The sequence below is a fragment of the Papaver somniferum genome, chromosome 2 (assembly GCF_003573695.1).
Source record: "Papaver somniferum cultivar HN1 chromosome 2, ASM357369v1, whole genome shotgun sequence".
In the NCBI taxonomy this organism is placed as follows: domain Eukaryota; kingdom Viridiplantae; phylum Streptophyta; class Magnoliopsida; order Ranunculales; family Papaveraceae; genus Papaver; species Papaver somniferum.
In genome coordinates, this window is record NC_039359.1 from 139,297,563 (window position 1) to 139,317,537 (window position 19,975).

General features: G+C 37.9%; 3 protein-coding genes across 4 annotated transcripts; 1 reads left to right on the plus strand and 2 right to left on the minus strand.

Moving 5' to 3' along the window:
• The first annotated feature begins 2,561 nt into the window (after nt 1–2,561).
• Nucleotides 2,562–7,493, plus strand: LOC113349268 (endoribonuclease YBEY, chloroplastic-like). 2 transcript variants are annotated; one of them, XM_026593209.1, is made up of 12 exons: nt 2,562–3,254; nt 3,880–4,131; nt 4,215–4,310; nt 4,637–4,814; nt 4,950–5,033; nt 5,116–5,216; nt 5,498–5,590; nt 6,027–6,098; nt 6,209–6,328; nt 6,434–6,484; nt 6,667–6,855; nt 7,131–7,493. In XM_026593209.1, exons 1-12 carry the CDS (start codon nt 2,844–2,846, stop codon nt 7,296–7,298), a joined length of 1,815 nt encoding a protein of 604 aa, XP_026448994.1. In that variant the 5' UTR covers nt 2,562–2,843; the 3' UTR covers nt 7,299–7,493. The 2 variants fall into 2 exon arrangements, with proteins under 2 accessions (XP_026448994.1, XP_026448995.1); XM_026593210.1 differs by lacking the exon at nt 6,667–6,855.
• A 1,039-nt stretch (nt 7,494–8,532) lies between these two features.
• LOC113352071 lies at nt 8,533–9,102 on the minus strand. Its single transcript, XM_026595943.1, has one exon. The coding sequence runs from the start codon at nt 9,100–9,102 to the stop codon at nt 8,533–8,535; it is 570 nt and encodes a 189-aa protein (XP_026451728.1).
• Nucleotides 9,103–12,337: 3,235 nt separating this feature from the next.
• Nucleotides 12,338–13,337, minus strand: LOC113354012. Its single transcript, XM_026597467.1, has 2 exons — nt 12,917–13,337; nt 12,338–12,806 (listed from the first exon to the last, which is right to left on the minus strand). The coding sequence occupies exons 1-2, from the start codon at nt 13,207–13,209 to the stop codon at nt 12,536–12,538; spliced, it is 564 nt and encodes a 187-aa protein (XP_026453252.1). The 5' UTR covers nt 13,210–13,337; the 3' UTR covers nt 12,338–12,535.
• Nucleotides 13,338–19,975: the final 6,638 nt, after the last annotated feature.

A 19,975-nucleotide genomic window follows, 5' to 3' on the forward strand; every position in this document is an offset into this window, starting at 1 on the left:
TCACCCGGTTTTTCAGTCTTCTTCATATAATGGAGCGGCATGTAGCAATCAATAGGTTAATTTGGTTTTTATCCTTTTTTGCTTTTGCACCTTCTGATGCTTGTTCAACACATCACCTTTTTCTTCAAAATTATCGTTTTCAGCATCATTATCTTTTTCATAAACTTCATCTTTTTCAACACCTTCTTCTGAAATTTCACCTTCTTTATCATCTCTATCATCATGAGTTCCATTATCATCATTACCCGCTCTATCAGCTGGAATTGATTGGTTTTCATCAGAATCATATAGTTCTTCCGGTCCATGGATTTTGGAGTCCCGGCTTCACAAATTCCCCTCTAAGTGTTGTTGTCAAGAGCATTTCGCCTTTAGGAGGGGGTTTTGAAAGATGAGTAGCATGTTTCTTTCCTTGCTTGACCTCTTGGAGCCTAAAGGAGTCAATTAAAATTTGCGTATACAAACTACAAACTCATGAACAGTGCAAATGCATTGTAATTGGTCATCAAGATCGATAATCCAAAAATATCTACGACTAACTATCATATGGACACAGTCGTCACTGTTATAATTTAAAAAACATGACGACCAAAGCAAAATTGGACACAAGGAAGATTGGTTTTTGGAAATTATTGATCGTCATGGTCGAAAGTGACGACCGTCACCTAGTCATCATATTAGTTTCTAAAACTATGTCGAATAATACCAAGAATGTAGACATGAAAACTTGTATTTGGAAGCTATTAGTCGGCGTGCTTTAGATTTTCAAACCATTAAGACCAATGATACTACATCACTAGCCGTTATGGTTTTGGTATGAATATCCCGATGACTCTTTGAATGTTACCTTAAGAGATAAAAAGTCGTCATAATACTCATCCTACCAAGTTGACGACTGAAAGTAAACATGAGAAGTCGTCAAGGTAGGTGAAGAGATACCATGCAGATTATATAACTGAGATTCAACAAAATCGATTTTTCTGAACTAATTTGACATTCAAACAACAAAATAAATTAGTTGGCTAAGTTTATATCATCATTTACTTTCTCAATCTCGCAATTTCTTTGGTTTCTTCACTTTCAGAGATTTCTTCTTCACCCATTGATTATTCTTTTTACGTTTGTATTGTTGCACAATCTTTCCAATATTAGGGTCATTACGATTAGGTTTTCTAGTAGAAGATTAATCAACGTTGAAATTTTCGTACGACGAGTTTTTCAAACAATGATTGAGAGGGAGAGATCAATAGGTCGTTGGGGTAGAGGAAGAATGAGAAGGAAGGAAGGATGAAATGAAACGAAATTGATATTACCAATGGGTTAGTTTTAATTAGAATTTCCAAGAGTAGTTTCGTAACTTTACCCATTTTTGATACCCCTTAGCCTTGCTTCCAAGTCCATTTAAATTTCTGTACACCCCAATTAGTTTAGGTATACCCTTATCCGGGTCTATATATTAATCTAAAATTCTAACTTGTAAGTTTGTAACCACATTCTATTTATCGAAGGCGTAGGTTAAGCCGTAAAGACCCTATAAATTCTATAAAGTAATACTCAGAAGATTTTTTTAGTGTTGTATATGATCATTCTGATGTAATGTTAAACTCTTTTCTTAAAAAGAATTATTTTATCGATGATTTAAAAAAAAGTTAAAAAAATCGAATAAATTGAATGATTAGATTTAAACCAAGATAAAAAAGTATATTTGATCGGACAAACACAAAAATTAAAAGTATATTTAAAATCAAGATTTCAATAATTTTGTAATGACATAAACAAGTTAAATTAACTTTCTTGATGGTTGGTTGGTTATCATGTACTTCTAGATATTGGTATTTCATGTTAGGTATCAATACTTACTGAAATTTCTGGATACTAATAGGATTTCTGTCTAATTTTGAATTTATAGTCGTCATTCATCATATTGTATAGGTTGTTCCGCATCACTTTGATACAGAATGATCCGAGCCTGTATCAACCTGATATAATTTGATACATCAAGATACAAATACATTAAAAAGTTGTTTTTCGATTTCTGAAAGCAAAAAATTCACAAGTTATTTTGGACATGTATATGTATCAGTATGCACAGACACAAAGAAAGTGTTTGGATATCAAAAGCAGAAATCAATCCCGAAAAATCAGAAGCAAAAATATCCTTACAAAAAGTTAATTTTTTTTTGCTTCAAGAAGTTATTTTGATTTTATTTTTTACCACCATAACTTCTGATTTTTTCTTCTCAAAGTTAAAAAGTTATTTCTAAATGTATATTCGAACACCCTAGCGCGTTTGGATACCAGAAGCAGAAATATTTTGATTCACAAAAAATTGACTTTTCTGCTTCTATAAATTGTTCTGAAATGATATTGTCAAACTGACTTCTGACTTCTAATTTTTCGACTTTCAAAAGTCGAAAAATCAACTTCTGAGCGTACATCAGTGAAGCAAGTTGTTTTTCTGGGATTGATTTTTGCTTCCAGAAAAGCAAAAGCGCTTCTGGTCTGCTCCCAACTTTTTGGATTGATTTCTTCGTTTCCTCCTATGGTCCAAACACCCTCTTAAGGATTTTGTGTCAGTTCTTATGGCGACGCCCGGTGGTTTGTGACTTCCCTCATCACTCTGTTACCACCCAATTCCGAGAGTCAAAAACCCAACTTTTCTTGTTTCAAGCTCACTTAAGGCCCTCGGGGGAACAGAACAAGAACAAAACGCAGAACAAGAGGAGATTTTTGAGTTGAGATCCCCAAGGTCTAGGGATATTCCTTCATTTGATAGGTCCTAAAACAAACTAAAACCCTAGAAATCTCCTCTTTCACCAAAATTTTACATTTTCTTTTTCATCTGAATGCATTCCCATTTTTCCACATCTATACGTCGAACAACAATCCTTCTCACAAAATACACTCCGGCGACTATCTGGCCGGAGTTTCAATCATCTCTTTCAATGGCCAGAATAGCAGCTTCCCACCCCTTACCTCTAGCTTTCAAATCATCATTAACTCCTAATAATCAAAATTCTCTTCGTTTTCTTTCTCATAATACTTCCTCACTCTCATCATTATCTTCTTCTTCTTCTGTTTTTGGTGGAAGAATTCAAATTTCATATGGAGAAAACAAGAACAGGAGAGGGATTTTTGCGAATCAAAGAGGGTTTAGTAGAAAAGTGAAACGGAGTAAACCCAAGAAGGAAAAAGAATTGGAACTCAATGTTAGTATTGGTATTGAAGAAGGGTTGCCTGAAGATCCTGAAGTTCTGGTAATACTGTTTTTGTTTATCAAGTTTGGATTTTGTTTATGAAATTAGATAAAGTTTTGGAATTTAAATGTGGGTTTTTGGTTTTATGGATGATAATGAGCTTGAATTGAGTTAATTTTGTTGTGTAAAGTTTGTTTGCTTGAAGTGAGTTAAGGGTATACTTCTTTTGAATTGGTTAACATGTTTGTATTTGGTGAGAAATGGTATCATTTTGTGGAACTTGAAGGATAAATAATGGTGCATGTATAGGGGACTAGTTTTTGTTGTGTTCAGTTTGGTTCCATTATAGTTTTCACATCATTGCTATTGCTATGCCCATCTATTTTGGCGAACTACAATTTGGCAAAAGACTTGATTTTTGCTTTTCAATACCATCATGCAGTACACAAAAGATTGATAACTGTGTGGTGATATATCCTTTCTCCATGGCCATTCATCACTCTGACAGTGTGTTGTGTTTGATCACTTGAGTGATTGATTTGGTATTGTTGTCGTCCTTTTCTATTTATATGATATAAGATGAAATAGGACTTAACCATCTGCATTAGTTTGTGCAGTGTCATTTTGAACTTATTCATGTGATATTCTTTGTCTCCTTAATCTCATAAATTGTGGGTTGGTGCAGAATATTGCGGAACTGCTACGTCTAAATGTTCCCATGGCAATGAAACTAGCATTTGATGGACTAAAAGATTCTCCATATAAAACGAGGGACACTTCAATTGATGATGTTGGTGGGTACGAAAGTGTTGAGTTATCAGTACTTCTGTGTAATGATGATTTTATTCGAAAGCTTAATAAAGACTGGAGGGATGAAGACCATGCTACTGATGTTCTCTCCATGTCACAACATATGCCGGGGCTTAAGCTACCAATGGTAAGAATTAAGTTCTTAAGAACATGTCTTGGAGCTATTTTGCCCTTGTTTGTAACCCCTTGACAGTTTTCTTTCTTTTGCAGCTTATGATGGGTGATGTAGTTATTTCTGTTGAGACAGCTGCAAGACAAGCATCAGAGAGAGGGCATACTCTTCTTGATGAGATCCGTGTCCTTATGGTTGGTTTTGCTTAAAAGACATACTCTGCAGTTTCATGTTTTAAGATTATATGACTTATTAAAGTCTTCGTATTTTTACACAAATACTATAAAGTCTTCATATACTTATGTATCATAATTTTGCATGTTATCAAATAAGGATAACTTTTGTCTTTTTTACCTATTTTTACTACTGAACAGAACCTCTTTTAGTTGATAGAAGGTTCCTTATGCTTTACTAAAATTCCATGTCGTGCAATAACAACATGGCTTTAGTTAAAATTGATATTAGGTCCTAGAAATATCTATGTTGAAGTCAAGAACCCTAAACTATGTTATTCTGGCAGGTTCATGGACTGTTGCATCTTTTGGGATTTGATCATGAGATTAGTGATGAAGCGGAAGAAGAGATGGAAAAAGAGGAAGAACTTCTTTTGAGAAGTCTTGGATGGAAGGGAAAAGGATTAATTCAATGTGCCATTGATGCTGCCAGCGTTGAAAATCCTCAAACAGAATCTCCAGATGGTAATCTCACGGTGTTCTTGATCTACAACTATAGCCACTTTTTCATTGGATTTTGCTGCTGTCACTATTCATGATTATTTTTAGCTGGTGGTGTAAGATTTTATAAAGACGCTTGCAGTTTCTGGAACTTTGTAGGTGAACTATCAAGCGACAGGAAGAAAGAAGGCAGTCTTCGGTTTTATAAACCAAAATTCAACTATATCTTCTGTGACATGGATGGTGAGGCTTACACTGTAAATGGTAGTGAATTTTGTTGAGTTCTCTTTGTCGTTTTCTCACTATTTTTCTTATCTAAGTGTAGGAACTTTGCTAAATAGTAGAAGCCAGATTACTTCGACTACAGCAGGAGCTCTGAGAGAGGCCATGTCTATGGGAGTGAAGGTTGTCATAGCCACCGGAAAGGTAATTAGAATGATAGTTTTCCCCTTTTCAACTGCCTTTTGTGTGGTGACTGCTTACCATGATAGTGGCTTCAGAAAACCTCTAGCAAACTAAATATAAGTGTCCAACTTCTTTTGACTAATTTGTGGTTATTTTTTGTCAGTGAAGAGACGACATGTTCTTTTGATAATTTTTTTTTTTACTTTTTAGACATCACCAGATTATTTGTTAGATAATCGGCAAACAGCGGTTTCCACTTACGATAAATGAATGGTTGTTACTTTGTGCAATGTTTTAAACAGGCTCGTCCTGCTGCTATGACTGCTTTGAAGGCGGTAGGTTTAGCAGGAAAAGGTGGCATTCTTTCAGAAAGTACACCTGGGGTCTTCTTACAGGTGTGTATCTCTGTAAATGTTCCTCCGCTATGAATCTCATACAGCGTGAATATCTCTCACTTTAGGAACTATGGACTTTACTTGCTTCTAAATACACCTCGACAGATTTTTCAAATGTCTGTTACCCGCTGTGATTTTAATGATACCTTTACGGTAAAGTAACCATTCTCCACTAGGCTCTATTTCACCATGAATGTGATCACCACGTGAATTGTTCCGGAATCTATTTTCTTTAATCTAGGAAGTAAACCACTACCCACTGTAATGTTTCACCAATGAATGTGATCAAAGCAGAGTAAGAAGTCGCCTGTCTTTATATTTGTAGGCTTGTTATTTTTCTGCAGTTCAATTCTTAGTGTCCAAATGCTTAAAACCTCTTTTCGGTGGTTGCTTTGACATGCATATGATTGTCATTAAATTTGCACTTTCCTTCCAGGGGTTGCTAGTTTATGGCATGCAGGGCAGGGAAATTTTTAGAGGAAACTTAGACACGAGTGTTTGCCGGGAGGTAATATTTTTTGTCTCTACGGTTCTATTCGAGTTGTTTCTCTGGTGGTATACTCAATAATTATTACTATATATGTAATTCTCTTCCTCACCATGGTTACTCAACAATAGGCATTTATGTACTCGTTGGAGCACAAAGTTCCTCTAATTGCATTTGCACAGGACAGGTGCTTCACACTGTTTGAACACCCGTCAATAGACTCACTTCATCTTGTATACCACGAGCCAAAGGTAACCAATTTGTGCTATAATCTTATCTTTATGTTCTTCATATATTTTGGGTTCCACCATTGTCCTTTGGCAATTAGGTTTCTCAGTTTTTGAGTTTGTTTGCAGGCCGAAGTCATGCCTTCCCTTGAAAATCTCTTAAACGCTGCTGATATACAGGTATGGATTTGTTGGAACCTAGTATAGACTTTTGAATTTATGAGAATGAACAAAAAGAAAAAGGCGATATAATTTTATCTGCATAGATGAACGTATATTCTCTGCAACATTACAAACACAAGTTCATAATGTATGAATTCGTATCTTGCTATATTAGTCTCTCAAGTTTAGTTGGTTTGCAGAAACTGCTATTTTTTGACTCTCCTGAGTCAATATCTACTACATTGCGACCATATTGGTTTGAAGCAACAAAAGGACGTGCTGGTGTTGTTCAAGCCATGCCTGATATGCTTGAAATTGTTCCCTCCGGAACTTCCAAAGGAAGCGGAGTAAAAATGTTGCTGGATCAATTGGGCGTCACCCCAAAAGGGGTAGGGATGACGGATTTTCCTTATCCTTGTGATGCTTTGTTTTACCCGTGTACAAATATTTAGATTCTTCATTCTACCCTTAAAATCAGTCACTGTGCATTTGAAAGAACAAATAAACGGGGTTGTCTTTCTAAGTGTCAAGCATATGAAAGTTTAGAAGAAGAGATTTGCACCAATTAATCTTTCTTACCATGTAACAAAGTTATATGCATCTTGAACTTCAGTGCTAAGATTAAACATTTAATCCCTTCATCCATTCTGTTCCTACTGAATAGGTAATGGCTATTGGAGATGGAGAAAACGACATTGAGATGCTTGAGCTGGCTTCTCTAGGTGTAGCTCTTAGTAACGGAGCAGAGAAGACAAAGGCTGTTGCAAATGTTATTGGTCTAAGTAATGACGAGGATGGTGTAGCTGATGCAATTTACCGGTACGCATTCTGATTATCAGATAATGAAGAAAAGTAGAATCATTTTCTTATTGCCATTTTTTTATACCTTGAAATTGTGATTTATTCGAATGAACAAAAAGAGCTGAAAGTGCCTTATTTTTTTACTGTGCAATGTGGCTCTTTGATTGCTGATTGTTTCGTTACTGCTTCATGATAATGAGAAATGAAGTATTGGTTACTGTCGGTAGACTCGGTACTCACTCATACAATCTCCTTCCACTAATAAAAGCAGGAAAGCAATTAGAAAAACTTTTCTCTGGAATCATGTATATTTAGCTGTCCATTTCTGCTTACCAAAAAGGAACTAATTTATATCTCTTGTAATATAGTCGGATTCTTAATGTGAATTATCTAGTTTCCTCATTTCCTGCAATGTTTTCGCAACTAAGTTTTTATTTTCACATCTACGATCAGCTTTGCCAAAGAGCAACTGAATATGGAAGCTTTTGACTCTGTACTTTTGCGGGTAATCGGAATCCAGATCGATGCCTGCCTCTTTCTTGGTGTTCTGTATCCCAGTTTGCTTGGAAACGACCGGATCTAGCTAACTCTCTAGGGTTATCAAAGAGAGAAAGAGTAATATCATTGTTGCATCCCCAAGCTCTCAGCAAAATTCAACATAGAATCACATAATACAAAATACTGTACATAATTTTTCCAAGGAAAACAAATATGGAATGAAAAGCTCTCCATGCGGATCAAATTTTCGGTTAACTTCTGCAAATCGTTTCTAGGATCCCTGGGACAAGGGCTTCCTGGGTGACACACCACTTGTTTTAAGAAGTGAATTTTGCATTTCAAGCAGGAAAAAGATGGAAATTTAACTTTTATTTTAATGTTGGCCAGAGATCGAGTACCAGATCTTCTAAAGGTGTTAGAATTTGTTACCAAACAACCTTCGTGCTTTGTCCAAGAACTGTCCCAACACTTTGAGACCATCACTTGTGGTTTGTTCTTATCTCCAAGACTTCTCCTAGTATGGGATGTCCCAACCACCTTTAATTCCATGACCACCTTTACTCAAATCATGATGAAACACAATGAAGAACATGCTTGAATCATGCAATAAAACTGAAATCCCAAACCATAAAAAAAAAATAAAATCCAAAAGACAATTTTAAAAAAATTGAAACAACTTCATATAAATGGAATTCTCCCATGAACAGATATTGTTAAAACTCATCTAATAATTTTGCTTACAAAAAATTAATGAACTATGAAATCAATCAAGATTGGCTAATAGCAAAAACAGTACTCCTTTTTGCAGGAATTAGAGGAGGTCTTCTTGGACTACCTATAAATCTAGGAGCTGAATTAGACTTGGTATTTTTCTTTGATATGACCTTCTTTTGTATATCTAATCCACCTCCATAACTCTTACAAGTCGTGATCATCTTTTTTCTACCATAACCATTTTCTTTCTTGACAAGATCTTCTATGCAACTCACATCAGACAATGAAGTAAATGACTGTGATTTTCCTTGAAAATGTTTAGACAGTCCTCTCTTGATGGGAAGAGTAGCCATTAGATCAGACAGTTCATACAATGGCCCATTAGTACTACTCGAAGAAGAAGACGCATCATCTACCAGTTCTTCAAAACTTGATGATGCATTAGATGTATTACTCGACTCATCATAAAACGTTGAGGAGGAGGTACTTGACATTAAATCACTTGCATCATCATCTGCTTCCATGTCTACCCATCGATTTCTTGAAGCAGCAAGGGATGAATAATACGGACCGGTTATGGTGGAGATCGGATCGCGGAATGTTTTCAGTTTTCCTTCACCCATTTCTTCTGTGATGATCCAACTTGAGAACACAATATTTAACAAGATTAAGAATGAAGCACAGCAACAGGGTTATCTTAAGCTCGGGAACAAGACTTGAGTTGATACACAAATATGAGAATTGGAATGTGGTTTTGTTATGTATATATAGTACACACAAGAAAAGAGAATCAATATTTTTTATTTTTTAATTTATCTGAATACTTATCTGCTTATAAAGAAAATAAAAAACTTATCTCATGGTCTGAAATATTCCTAAATTTTAATTTTCCAGAGATAGAGTCCAGACCAGATAGGAGGATAAGGATCTAAAAGAATAGAAGTTTTGTATCCATGCAGATAATGAGTCACCACCACCTTTGCTCTTTATTTTTATTTAAGTTATGTACACAGTACATTAGATAGATATGTTACTTTCAAATACATTAGTTAAATCTTAGATGATATGTCCGAAGGAGGATCTTTCTTTCTTGTGGTTGTAAATTTGGATAACGGTTCATGTATGCGGAAAATGGGTCATTTATCCAAATATTTTTAAATCACGGTTCAAATGGACGAGTAAAAAATAGTTTGGGTAAAATGACCAAAAAAAATAATAATAAAGATGAAACTGTTTTCATCCTAGCTTAAATTTAAAAAATATCAAGGATGAAACTGGATAGATCCTGTGTAAATTAAAAATAAGAAAAAATATTTAAAAATGGGCACGATGAAACTGGTTACATCCTGCCTATTTTTACATTTTTGTCCATTTAAACAGTATCAAAATCTAACTGTCCATTTCACCCAGGAATTGTTGATTTTGGTCTTCTTAATCAATTTTGTGTTATGTATAAACTTTCAAGATTTAGCTTAATTTTTTTTTTTTTGGATAAACTTCAAGATGTGTGAAAGTTACAATGGATCTGTGTAGCTAACCGATTAATGTTAGAATCTTGAAACTTAGAGCCTAATTAAGCTAGTTAAATATTCATTACACACTATTACGGCTTTTTAATATGCCTTTTGTTAACAAAACATTTGACCAGTGGAGTACATTCGCTTACATTTGTAGCTAGCTACGGTAGTGAATTGAACATTTCTTAAAAAAGAGATTTGATTAATGTAAAGAAACCTCAAGGGGTTCTAGAAAGTAAATTTTGAAATACCAAAAATGTATATAACCCTATCAAATTCCATGATTTTTTAAGGGATGCTACTATTAGCGGCCGTGATATCAATTGAACATCAAATTTTATTAACATTTATTTATCTTATATGAAATGATATCACTCCCTAATAATATTGATATCCTCTTTTAAATCATGTCAAATTCTTTTTTATACTGTGTTTGATTTTGTTGTTGTGTTTAATGAGTAAAACTTGATAGTACAAACTAAAATGGCACGGTTTTGTGTTAATCAGGTGATAAAAACAAGTTGTGGTGATATAAATTTGATAATATAAGAACAAGTTAGATACAAACTTATTTCTTCCTCCCAAAACTCTGTTGTTTCTCCCTGTTGTTTCTCTAGCGCCATAACATCCATACTATCACATAGTGAGTGATCTTCCAAAATTGAACTTTTTTTCTCTTGCCGCTGAGAAAACACCATCCCAAACAACGAAATGCTGAAGAATACTATTTGCAGACAACCGTGAGATGTGAAAAGATTTTATGAAATATGTATAGCTTTCGAAGACATATGTACAGTGACCGAATACCATGTATGAGTGTCTGTTCCCCTCGTCTGACTCTTATTTGAAGGGACCTCTAACGAAATTAGGATTATTATTAGTCTTTGTCGACTGCCTTTGCTGTTTGGCTTTGTTCCGCTGATGGTGTGGCGCAACACTGATCTTATCCTAGTGCTGCCGTGCATAAAGATTATGGCTAATCACCTTACGTACTATAAAGCTCTTTTAACAAAGCCAGACGTGAACATAATAATAATCAGCTCAATCAATTTGATGGGCAATGGGATTTCAACCACATGAATCCTCAAAAACTGCCATAAAAATTACAACCACTTTAGTTCCGAGTCTGCAAGCCAGCCAGCACACATTATCGTTCTTATCCTAAATGTCCCGGTAGTTATCCATCCCACAAGGGTTGGCTTTTGTCCACTGTATTGCCCACAGATTTATATACCTCCCACAGGTGATTGACATGTATTCAACATTATCCATCAAAAGCCCCTCCAACATTTTTTAACTATTTCGAATGCTCTTTTCCCTTTTTGTCTGCACTTTTAGTTGGCCACACTCATTGAAGATCTAACGGATAGTTTTTAATAAAACATATATAGCCGGTCACTTTATTGACAATCAGCTAACATGCAAAGTTGGTCACCATGTTGGCATGTAGTCATGTACCAATTGTACCAACTTTTTTATTTGATAATTTTTTTTTATTTTTCTTATTTTGGGAATTTATGTCATGTGCAAGGTGAAAATTGAACCATGTTGGCACAGTGCAAGGTGAAAATTGAAATCAGTGTGCGTTTCACTTGGTCTGGGACATCCGCGTAATGCTTACGCATCATTAGCTTGTAATCGGGGAGCGTTTTTCAGTTTTCTCTTGTTCACAGGCCTAAAAGTGTGTTTATTTGTTGATGACTCGACGTCAGAATCTGACTCGGCCACTGATCCGCTCGAGTTAGATGTCAGGTTGTTTATTTTTTTATTTTGAGTCAGATCTGACTCAGATCTAGTCTCTGACACGAATCCATTTAAGTCGGGAAATAAAATGTCCCTGATTCATGATACCAAGCCACTAACTCACGTATTTTTTAATCAGATTTAACTCAAAAAATAAACATATTATGTTAGATCCAAATAACTCAGGTGAAATCAGTCAGATCTAGATGAGTCAAATTCAAACAATTCAGGTGAGTCACGAAAAAAACAAGGTGCAAGTTTCAATATCTGAAATAAATATCTTTTCGAATTTTGGGAAGGATGGTTATAACACCCAGTCTTATGGATCAAGTAGGTGTGGAATCCACACACGGAAACACCAAGTTTCTTTTTTTCCCTTTGATCGGTAATAAAGCTTGACCGAAAAACCAAGTTTGTTAATGGTGATTTAAGCAATATTTTATCACAGTCGATTAAAAAACTTGACAGAGAATTGGCAAACTGTAGTAACACGGCAAAGACTTGACCTTTCAGTCAAGAGCTACTAGAAGCTAATGTAGACCAGTAAATCGGCAAAGACTCGACCGTTGACTAGAACTAAAAAATATACTAACAAATGGACCAGCATTTAGCTGCAGGAATTTGCACCTTGCAAAAATAAAATAAAAAAGAACCCCGCACTTGCGAAATGAGGTTACAAACTTCTGAGGTGAGGAAAAATGATACTAGGTTTTTTAACAAGAAACACCATCTCGTACAAGACTGATTATGCATATACAAGATTAACAATTGTGCAAATTCCACGCAACTTAAAGCGCTATCTTTTGAATGAATTGGCATGAGTTCTTAGATTAAAGCCAATTCCCTGCTTATCAACTAAAGAAGATACAAAACAACCTCTGGTTAACCAAGACTTCTTTGATATTGTCTTATTTTGGATATCTAATCCACCTCCATAGCTATTGCTTTTGGATGACTTCTTCTTCCTAAAATGAATTCCTCCTTTCGCAAGATCTTCTAAACAGTTGACGTTGGAGAGCGAAGTAAATGACTGTGATTTTCCATCAAAATGCTGGGAAAGTCCTCTCCTGCAAAATATCCATGAAAAAACAAACATTAGTACATGCATTAGAAATGTTACGTTTAATTGATCAAGAATACATAGATATAATTAAATTAAATTAAATTAATCACTCACTTGATTGGAAGATGTTCCATTAAATCAGACAGTTCAAATAAAGGTCCATTGATCGATGAAGACGATGACGAAGAAGATGTATTCGGAGATCCGTCTTCTTCTTCTAGGTCTAACGAAGATGAAGAGGTAGAGGCGCCATTAATCAAATCTTCAAACGACGAAGTTCTTGAATCAAAAACGTCATCATTATCCATGGCTACCCATCGGATATTATTATTACCGGAAGGTGAATACGGTCCGGTTATTGTCGAGATTGGATCACGAAAGCTTTGCATTTTTTGATCTTCACCCATAATAATGCTTGATCGAGATGTATAAAAAGAGAAGAGAATGAATGGAATGTAGAAGTTTACAAGTTTTTTTTCAGGGTTCAAAGCAGGAATATATGTTCGATCATTTGCCGAGTCCACTTCGAGCTAATCTTTTGTCTATATATACATTTCCGATTTGGAATATGCCCATTGGGAGACAATGCTATTAAATAAACAAATAAAAATGAAAATAGTATTACTTTTTTTATTTTATTTTTTTGAGATTTAAATAATGATTTTTCATGAACATGGCCTTACCTTTTCCATGGTAATAGGGAGATCAAACTAAGGATAAGGTTTACAGAGAAAATGATGAATCCGTATCTGAGTCACCAACACCTTTGCCCTACCAAATATAGCTCATTTGATGTTACTTGAAAAATGTCTAAAATTGGATCTTCTACAGATTTGGTTTGGGTGGATGGAACGGATTAGTGTTTATGTTTTCGATAATTAACTAATCTATTTTTAGATAACTACAGTCAGTTTCTTTATTATGATATGAGGTGTTTTCCTTGCTAACCACATAATTTTACTTGATTAGATTAATGACCCTAGATTAATTAATAGACAAGTAATTGATACAGGAAAATAAGAATTTGTCAAAGGAAACATTAAGGAGGTGGAACAATAGTTGGAAGTGAGAAACTGAAGTCTCAAGACTCTCAACTAACACTAGATTTCTAGGTTTACCAGCTCAGTTATTCCTACACTGTATTTACATTTAACACAATATATTCCATGAAGGCATCAAATAAAATGATTTGCGGTTAGGATGTATTAATTGTCTAGCTCATGCACTGTGTATTTTCTGATCAATTTTATATTTACCGGGAGAAATTATATAGTTATCCAGTGATTTTACACTTACTGAGAAAAATTTTAAGATTTCTCTCTCGGAAAGTTATAATCAAAAGAAGATGAAGCAAAACTAAACAAACTAGTCATTAGAATCTTTTGGACCATAATATGATGCTTGCGGAATAACATCTCATCTCAGCCATGAGAAAGTGCTGCACTTTAATGCGGTTCACTTGCGCCACATATATCAATCAATCTGTAGATGGAAATGGAATATATCTACGTGGGAATTGAGATAACTAGAATGTTTAAGTCAAGTTCTGTTCGAGTCACATATATTTGAGATTATCTAATCTAAGTCCCACTTCCAACGTGGTTGACCCTTTAATCAGAGATTCAGAAGAACATCATCCATTATTCTATATACGCGTGGTTTCGTTCTTCAACTAATCTTATCATCATTCACCTGTGCTGTCATCATCATCATTATCAGTCAGTCATAACAACCCACGGCCACGAGTTATCAGTTAATAAAGATAATATACATCTTAGGTTGATGTTATAATCGTCAAAAATGAGCTTTGTCTCGACTTTTTCTTATTTTATTCTTACCATTGAATTGAAAATTATCAAGATAATGAGGAACGAGTACGACTAGATCATATAAACAGTAGTTTAAGTCGGTGCGGTTTTGGCTGAGGGAGTCACTCTTAGGGGAAAGGTTTGGGAGCTAAGGGGTTATTCAAATGAGTAGTTCAGTGCTAAGGAAACAAACATGAAATACATATAATGCATTTTATTTTATCTGAAGATTACTGTGTAGATGAAACTCATATAATGCATTTTATTTTATCTGAAGATTACTGTGTAGATGAATTTTTACTTAAGGTGTGAGCACAAGAACCACGTGCGGGTCCGAACGCTCACAATCAATCTTTAACATTTAAGGAGATTATGATGATGGTACCCTGGTGTTGATTTATTGGCTCAAAACCTTCGGGTTTATCATGGCCTCCTCCAACCACTCCATGCGTGGCGTTTGTGCATGGGATATAAGTATTAAGGAAAACAAAACATATAAGCAAACTCGTGCGGAGCTAAATGAATGTAAAGTGCTGAAATGTAAATAAGACCAAGGTTTACGTGGTTCAGCACTAAGGCCTACATCCACGGGATTTGTTGTTCTACTATGTTCTTCACGGTTACACGAATAGTTGAATGATTTTTGGGGTTTACATGTTTCTCTCCTCTCAGGGATTAACTTACCTTTGCTATTTCTCTCTCTCTCTCTCCTTCCCTTCCTGATGTTTTCGATCCCCCTTCCTCTTGGTGGAGATTGGGTATTTATAAGGTTAGAACGTGGGACCCATCTCTGAAGACCGTCGGAACCTTATCTTCTTGTGTCCTTGCGTCCATCGCGCGGAGGTCTGCGTTCCCCCCTTGATCCCGCAGAGGCATCCTCGCTCGTTCCACAGGTTGGTCGACACGTACACTGCTCGGAGTGTTTAATGTGGGTAGTTGAGGGGTCTGCTCGTGTCAGACAAGTGTCTTCTGCCCCTGTCAGTCCGTGTCAGCTAACTTTCTCTCCACCGTTGATCTTGGCTTCTCTTTTGGGGATGAGATAAAGTAACTCCTCGGGGTTTATTTGGTGTTTCGTGACCCATCATGTTTTGATGTTTTTGGCCTGCATGCTTTCCACGTACCTCTTTATATACACGTGTCTGATAGTGAGATATATGTGTACACAATTTGCCCCTTTTCTTCGGGCTTGAATGACTAATGGGTGCCTTGAAGAAAAACTATCGTCGCATATTCTTCTCACTCCTAATAACTTCTCCTAGATACTTGGGCACGTCTTTTATTCGTGCATTAACTGCTTATGTAACGGGCACGTTTTCCCATTCCTCCCTTAATTTCCTTCTCTTTCTTTCGGGTATTTTAAGGATAGAAAGAAAATTTAATTTCATTCTTCCTAAACACTCTCTCAGTTTTCATTCTTCCTTTAAATTTTCTGTCTGTCTTCATTAAACCTGTGACCTTAAATTCTCTGTCAGTCTTCATTGCACTTGTGATCTTAAATTTTCTGTCAGTCTTCATTGCACCTGTGATCTTAAATTCTCTCCACCTTAGCATTAACCACGCCCGCTTCTCCTGTTTGTTTCTTCTACTGCTGTTTTTGCCGGTAAGTTTTCTTTTTCTTTATTTCCACCGTTTTATGCTGTGTTGACTTGTGAATTTTCTGCTACTGTTGTTCCTTGTTTGTGATGAAGAACTTCTTCTGATGCTTGCATACTAGTTTGCCCCTGTTCTTCATCTTAAATTAAGGAAGCCATTACTTCGAGGGTGAAATATTGAGCATGTATACTACTTTTAGGGTTGCTACGTTATCGTGGTTGTATTGCTATGGATATGTTTTTTGATTTTGGTGATTTTATTTTTTTTTTTGTGTAACTTGTTCTTGATTTTATTCTTTCCGCAGCCATGTCTGACCGTCCGCGGCCTACTTATCAGACTCCTGATTCTGGGTTATCGAGATCTCCTCCGCGTCGAGAGTCTCAAGATGATGTTCGTCGGAGTCGAGTTTCTTCTGGAGCGAAAGCCTCGTCCTCTAGGGAAGATATTCCCCCGATAATTCCGTCTGGTTCTCGAAGAGTCTTTGATCGCTCAGTGGCTCGTCCTCGTGATGATACTAGGAGTACGCAGGCTCCGCCCCGCGCTGTTGCTTTTGACATTCCTCCTCTACGTTCGTTAGTGCCCGAGCATCATCTACGGTCTTCTCCAACTTTTAAAGGGAAGAATACGAAGAGCGTAGCTCCTAGGGTTGAATCTTCAAAGAATCCCCCCGTGAAGAGAAAAGCTTCGGAAGCGTTCGTTAGTTCATCCGGCCCCGCCGAGGAGGATGAGGCTGCTCCCTTGATACGCAGTGTCTCTGTTAGCAGGAAAAAAGTAACCTTCAAGCATATCGATCTTGAAATATTCAAGGAAAAGCATGAGCTTCAAGCCTTCGGGGTTCGTTTCTATGCCCCTGAGGATGATATTACGTATGAGCTTATCTCCAAGTACGAATTCGATGAGTTTCATTTGTTAACGACGGTTGGGGCATTCGAGGCTGGTCTGATGCTGCCGTTGTACAAATCCGGTGATTCCTTCTACTACGACGTGCTCGCTAGTCGTGAGGGTTCTTCCACCAATACTCATAGCCGTTCCGTATCCCAACTATCGGGGAATTATCTCCGCGCCCTGAAAGAATGCTATCTGCGGAGTAAGGGGGAAACGTCGATGACTTGTTACGTTCCCAATCCCATTGAGAAGGAATGGTATACTCCTGAGAATTTCAATAACTCCTTTGGGGATTACGTCAATAGTAGGAATCGCAAGCCGTGGAGTGTCAGCCTTCGGAATCTCCCTGCTCCTCGAGGCGAGATTCGTCTGTTAAATGAGGTCAGCGATGCCAAGCTGAAGTATGTTCCTGGCACGGAGGCGTCCAGTCGTCGGAAACTCTTCCCCGCACGAGAGAGGATCAAGCGCGATCATGATTACGAGTGGCACGCCACCGTTATCGAGATAGTTGGTCCGTGGGCTTACGGTTGGATTCCCGGTCCCCGCGGTTGGCGGCCTACCGAGAATAGTAAGCCGCGCGAATCTCCTCCTGTTCGCTATGGAGATTTCTGCCCCTGGCGTCTGAACTTTGCGGGCATGAATTTTCCTTATGCCCTGGACATCATAGAGGGAGACGAGGAGGATGGTTCCGGTGCTATACTCCCACCGAAGAATATCTCAGCTGCTCAGGTACGCAGATTCTAGCTGCGCTTCTTTTTTAGAACTTCCATCAGACGGGAAAAATAATTCTTTTTGTGGTGTTGGTTTCAGGTATTGAAGAAGAAAAAGATTAGGCCGAAGCAGTCTTCTACTACGGTGATGGGCGAGGTTGAGGCCCAAGAAGAAGTTACTAGTCCAGTGAACGAAGAGTTTGCTGAGGACGAGATTACTGATGGGGAGGAACGTACTGGTACCTCCCCTATCAATGTCGGAGAAGAGGTCTTCGCTGGTCACGCTGGTGATGAAGGAAGGAACAAAGTTGTGATGGCTGATGACGTTGTCATCGGGGATGTTTCCGTCCCTGCTGGTGATGTCGCGGATACCCTTCCCACTTCTCAAGAATTTTCTTTTGATCGGATGTATTCCATGGGAGAGTTCTTTGACGAAGCCCTCGATTTTCCCGAGGACTTCTCTTTACTTTCCCCTAATGATGATTGGGATGTTCTTGGTGGTGATGGTAATGGGGATGCTACTGTAGAAGATGTTGGTGCGGAGGAGCCTGCTGTGCATGTAGGCGCGGAGGAGCATGCTGAGGGGGTCGAGTCAGAGAAAGGAAAATCTTTCGTTGACGCGCCCGCCGATAGTCTTCCCCAGTCGCCGACGTCTGAGGGTGAGGACGCCATCATGGATTGGTTTAAGGAAAAGAATCTTCTGTTTGTCTCTCATCCCGCTCCTGTGGTCGCTGGGGAAAAGGAATCCACCGCGTATACCCGTCGCATGATGGAGATGTCTTCAAAGGCGCAGGTGTCTGAAGCCTGGGGAAAAAGGTTGACTGTTCCCGAAGCTACCCTCGTGCCGGAGCCTCCTACTTCCGTTGCCGATATGATGGCTATCGCCGACGGGTATCAATATGGCTTTCCGCAGCAGCGTGTGCTTGAGGTAAATTTTCGTACACACTTCTACGTGACGATCAGACGCTTCGGTGAAATAATGTTTTGTCATCTTGATGTGTAGATGATGAGGAGAGAGCATTGTAACCACGTGCTGTATCAGTTCTTCAAAGCGAAATCTCTGAAGCTCGAGGCTAAGCTTCGTCATCGAGAAAAGGAATTATCTGCGGCTGAGGTGGAAATTGAAGAGCTGAAGAAAAGCCTTAAGGAGAAAGAAAATCTGGGTGAAGCAGAGGCTGATCTTCGGTCAGAACTTGTTGCAGTGCGCGCGGAGTTAGAGCAAACTCGTAGCCAAGTTTCCACTTTCACAGGTTTGGTTCTTTTCCCTCGCCGTATGTCGTCATTCTTTTATCTCTTAGTTGTTCTGTCTGAGTATCCCCACCCTATCTCCAGTGGGTGGCGTCCCCGAGCTGATATGGCTTCGAAACGAAAGAGTTCAGCAAAAATCTCGTATTAGAGATTTGGTTGAGAAAATTAAGAGTGAAGCTAAGAAATGGGATGCTCGGGCTGAGGTATGGCGCGCGCGGCATGTTCAGATGGTCGACATGCAAAATCTGTATAACCATGATCGTGCTTTATTTAATGGCACACTGCTGTGGACCCGTGATAGTCTGCGGGAAGCCCGTGAGCGCACTTCCTTGTTGGAATCTAGGATTCAGCGGTTGGAAGAAGAATTACAGACGGCTCGATCCATTCCTCTTTCAGGGGTCCAGGATAATATGCTCTGTCTTGCCAGAGAAAGAGATGATGCTCGTGCTGAAGTCTACGCTCTCAGCAATGCTCTTTCCGCGTCTCGTTCCGACGTAGCTCGTCATGCTGAGTCTGAGAGGAATCTCGAAGTGTGCATGTACAGACTCAGCAAAGGGGTCTCAGAGATAAATAAAGAGGTCGACCACCTTCGTCATATGGACTCGATGAAGCAGGTAGAATTAGATGCCTGTCAATTTACTCTCACCAACCTTCAACTAGACTATAAGAAATTATCCGCGGAATATGATCATCTTGATGAAGCGCGAGATGCGGTTGTTAATGAGTATGAAGAGGCTTCGGCTTGTGTCGAAGGTATAATCCCATTTCATCGAGTGTGACCTTGTCTTTTTTCTACGCTAACTCCGTGGTGTTGTCTTTTTCAGAGCTCGAGGGACGCCTTCGCGTCACAAATGAAAAACTTGAAAAGGCTCAATCGTCCTTAGCGCAGCAGGAAGAACAGACCAATCACTTCAAGAATTTAGCGGCAA

Coding starts and splice junctions, on each gene's coding strand:
- LOC113349268 (XM_026593209.1), top strand. CDS start 2,844: ATGCATTCCCATTTTTCCACATCTATACGTCGAACAACAATCCTTCTC. Junction 4,311..4,636: donor ATGAGATCCGTGTCCTTATG/GTTGGTTTTGCT, acceptor TTATTCTGGCAG/GTTCATGGACTGTTGCATCT. Junction 6,099..6,208: donor ACACGAGTGTTTGCCGGGAG/GTAATATTTTTT, acceptor ACTCAACAATAG/GCATTTATGTACTCGTTGGA.
- LOC113352071 (XM_026595943.1), bottom strand. CDS start 9,102: ATGGGTGAAGGAAAACTGAAAACATTCCGCGATCCGATCTCCACCATA.
- LOC113354012 (XM_026597467.1), bottom strand. CDS start 13,209: ATGGGTGAAGATCAAAAAATGCAAAGCTTTCGTGATCCAATCTCGACA. Junction 12,807..12,916: donor ATGGAACATCTTCCAATCAA/GTGAGTGATTAA, acceptor GATATTTTGCAG/GAGAGGACTTTCCCAGCATT.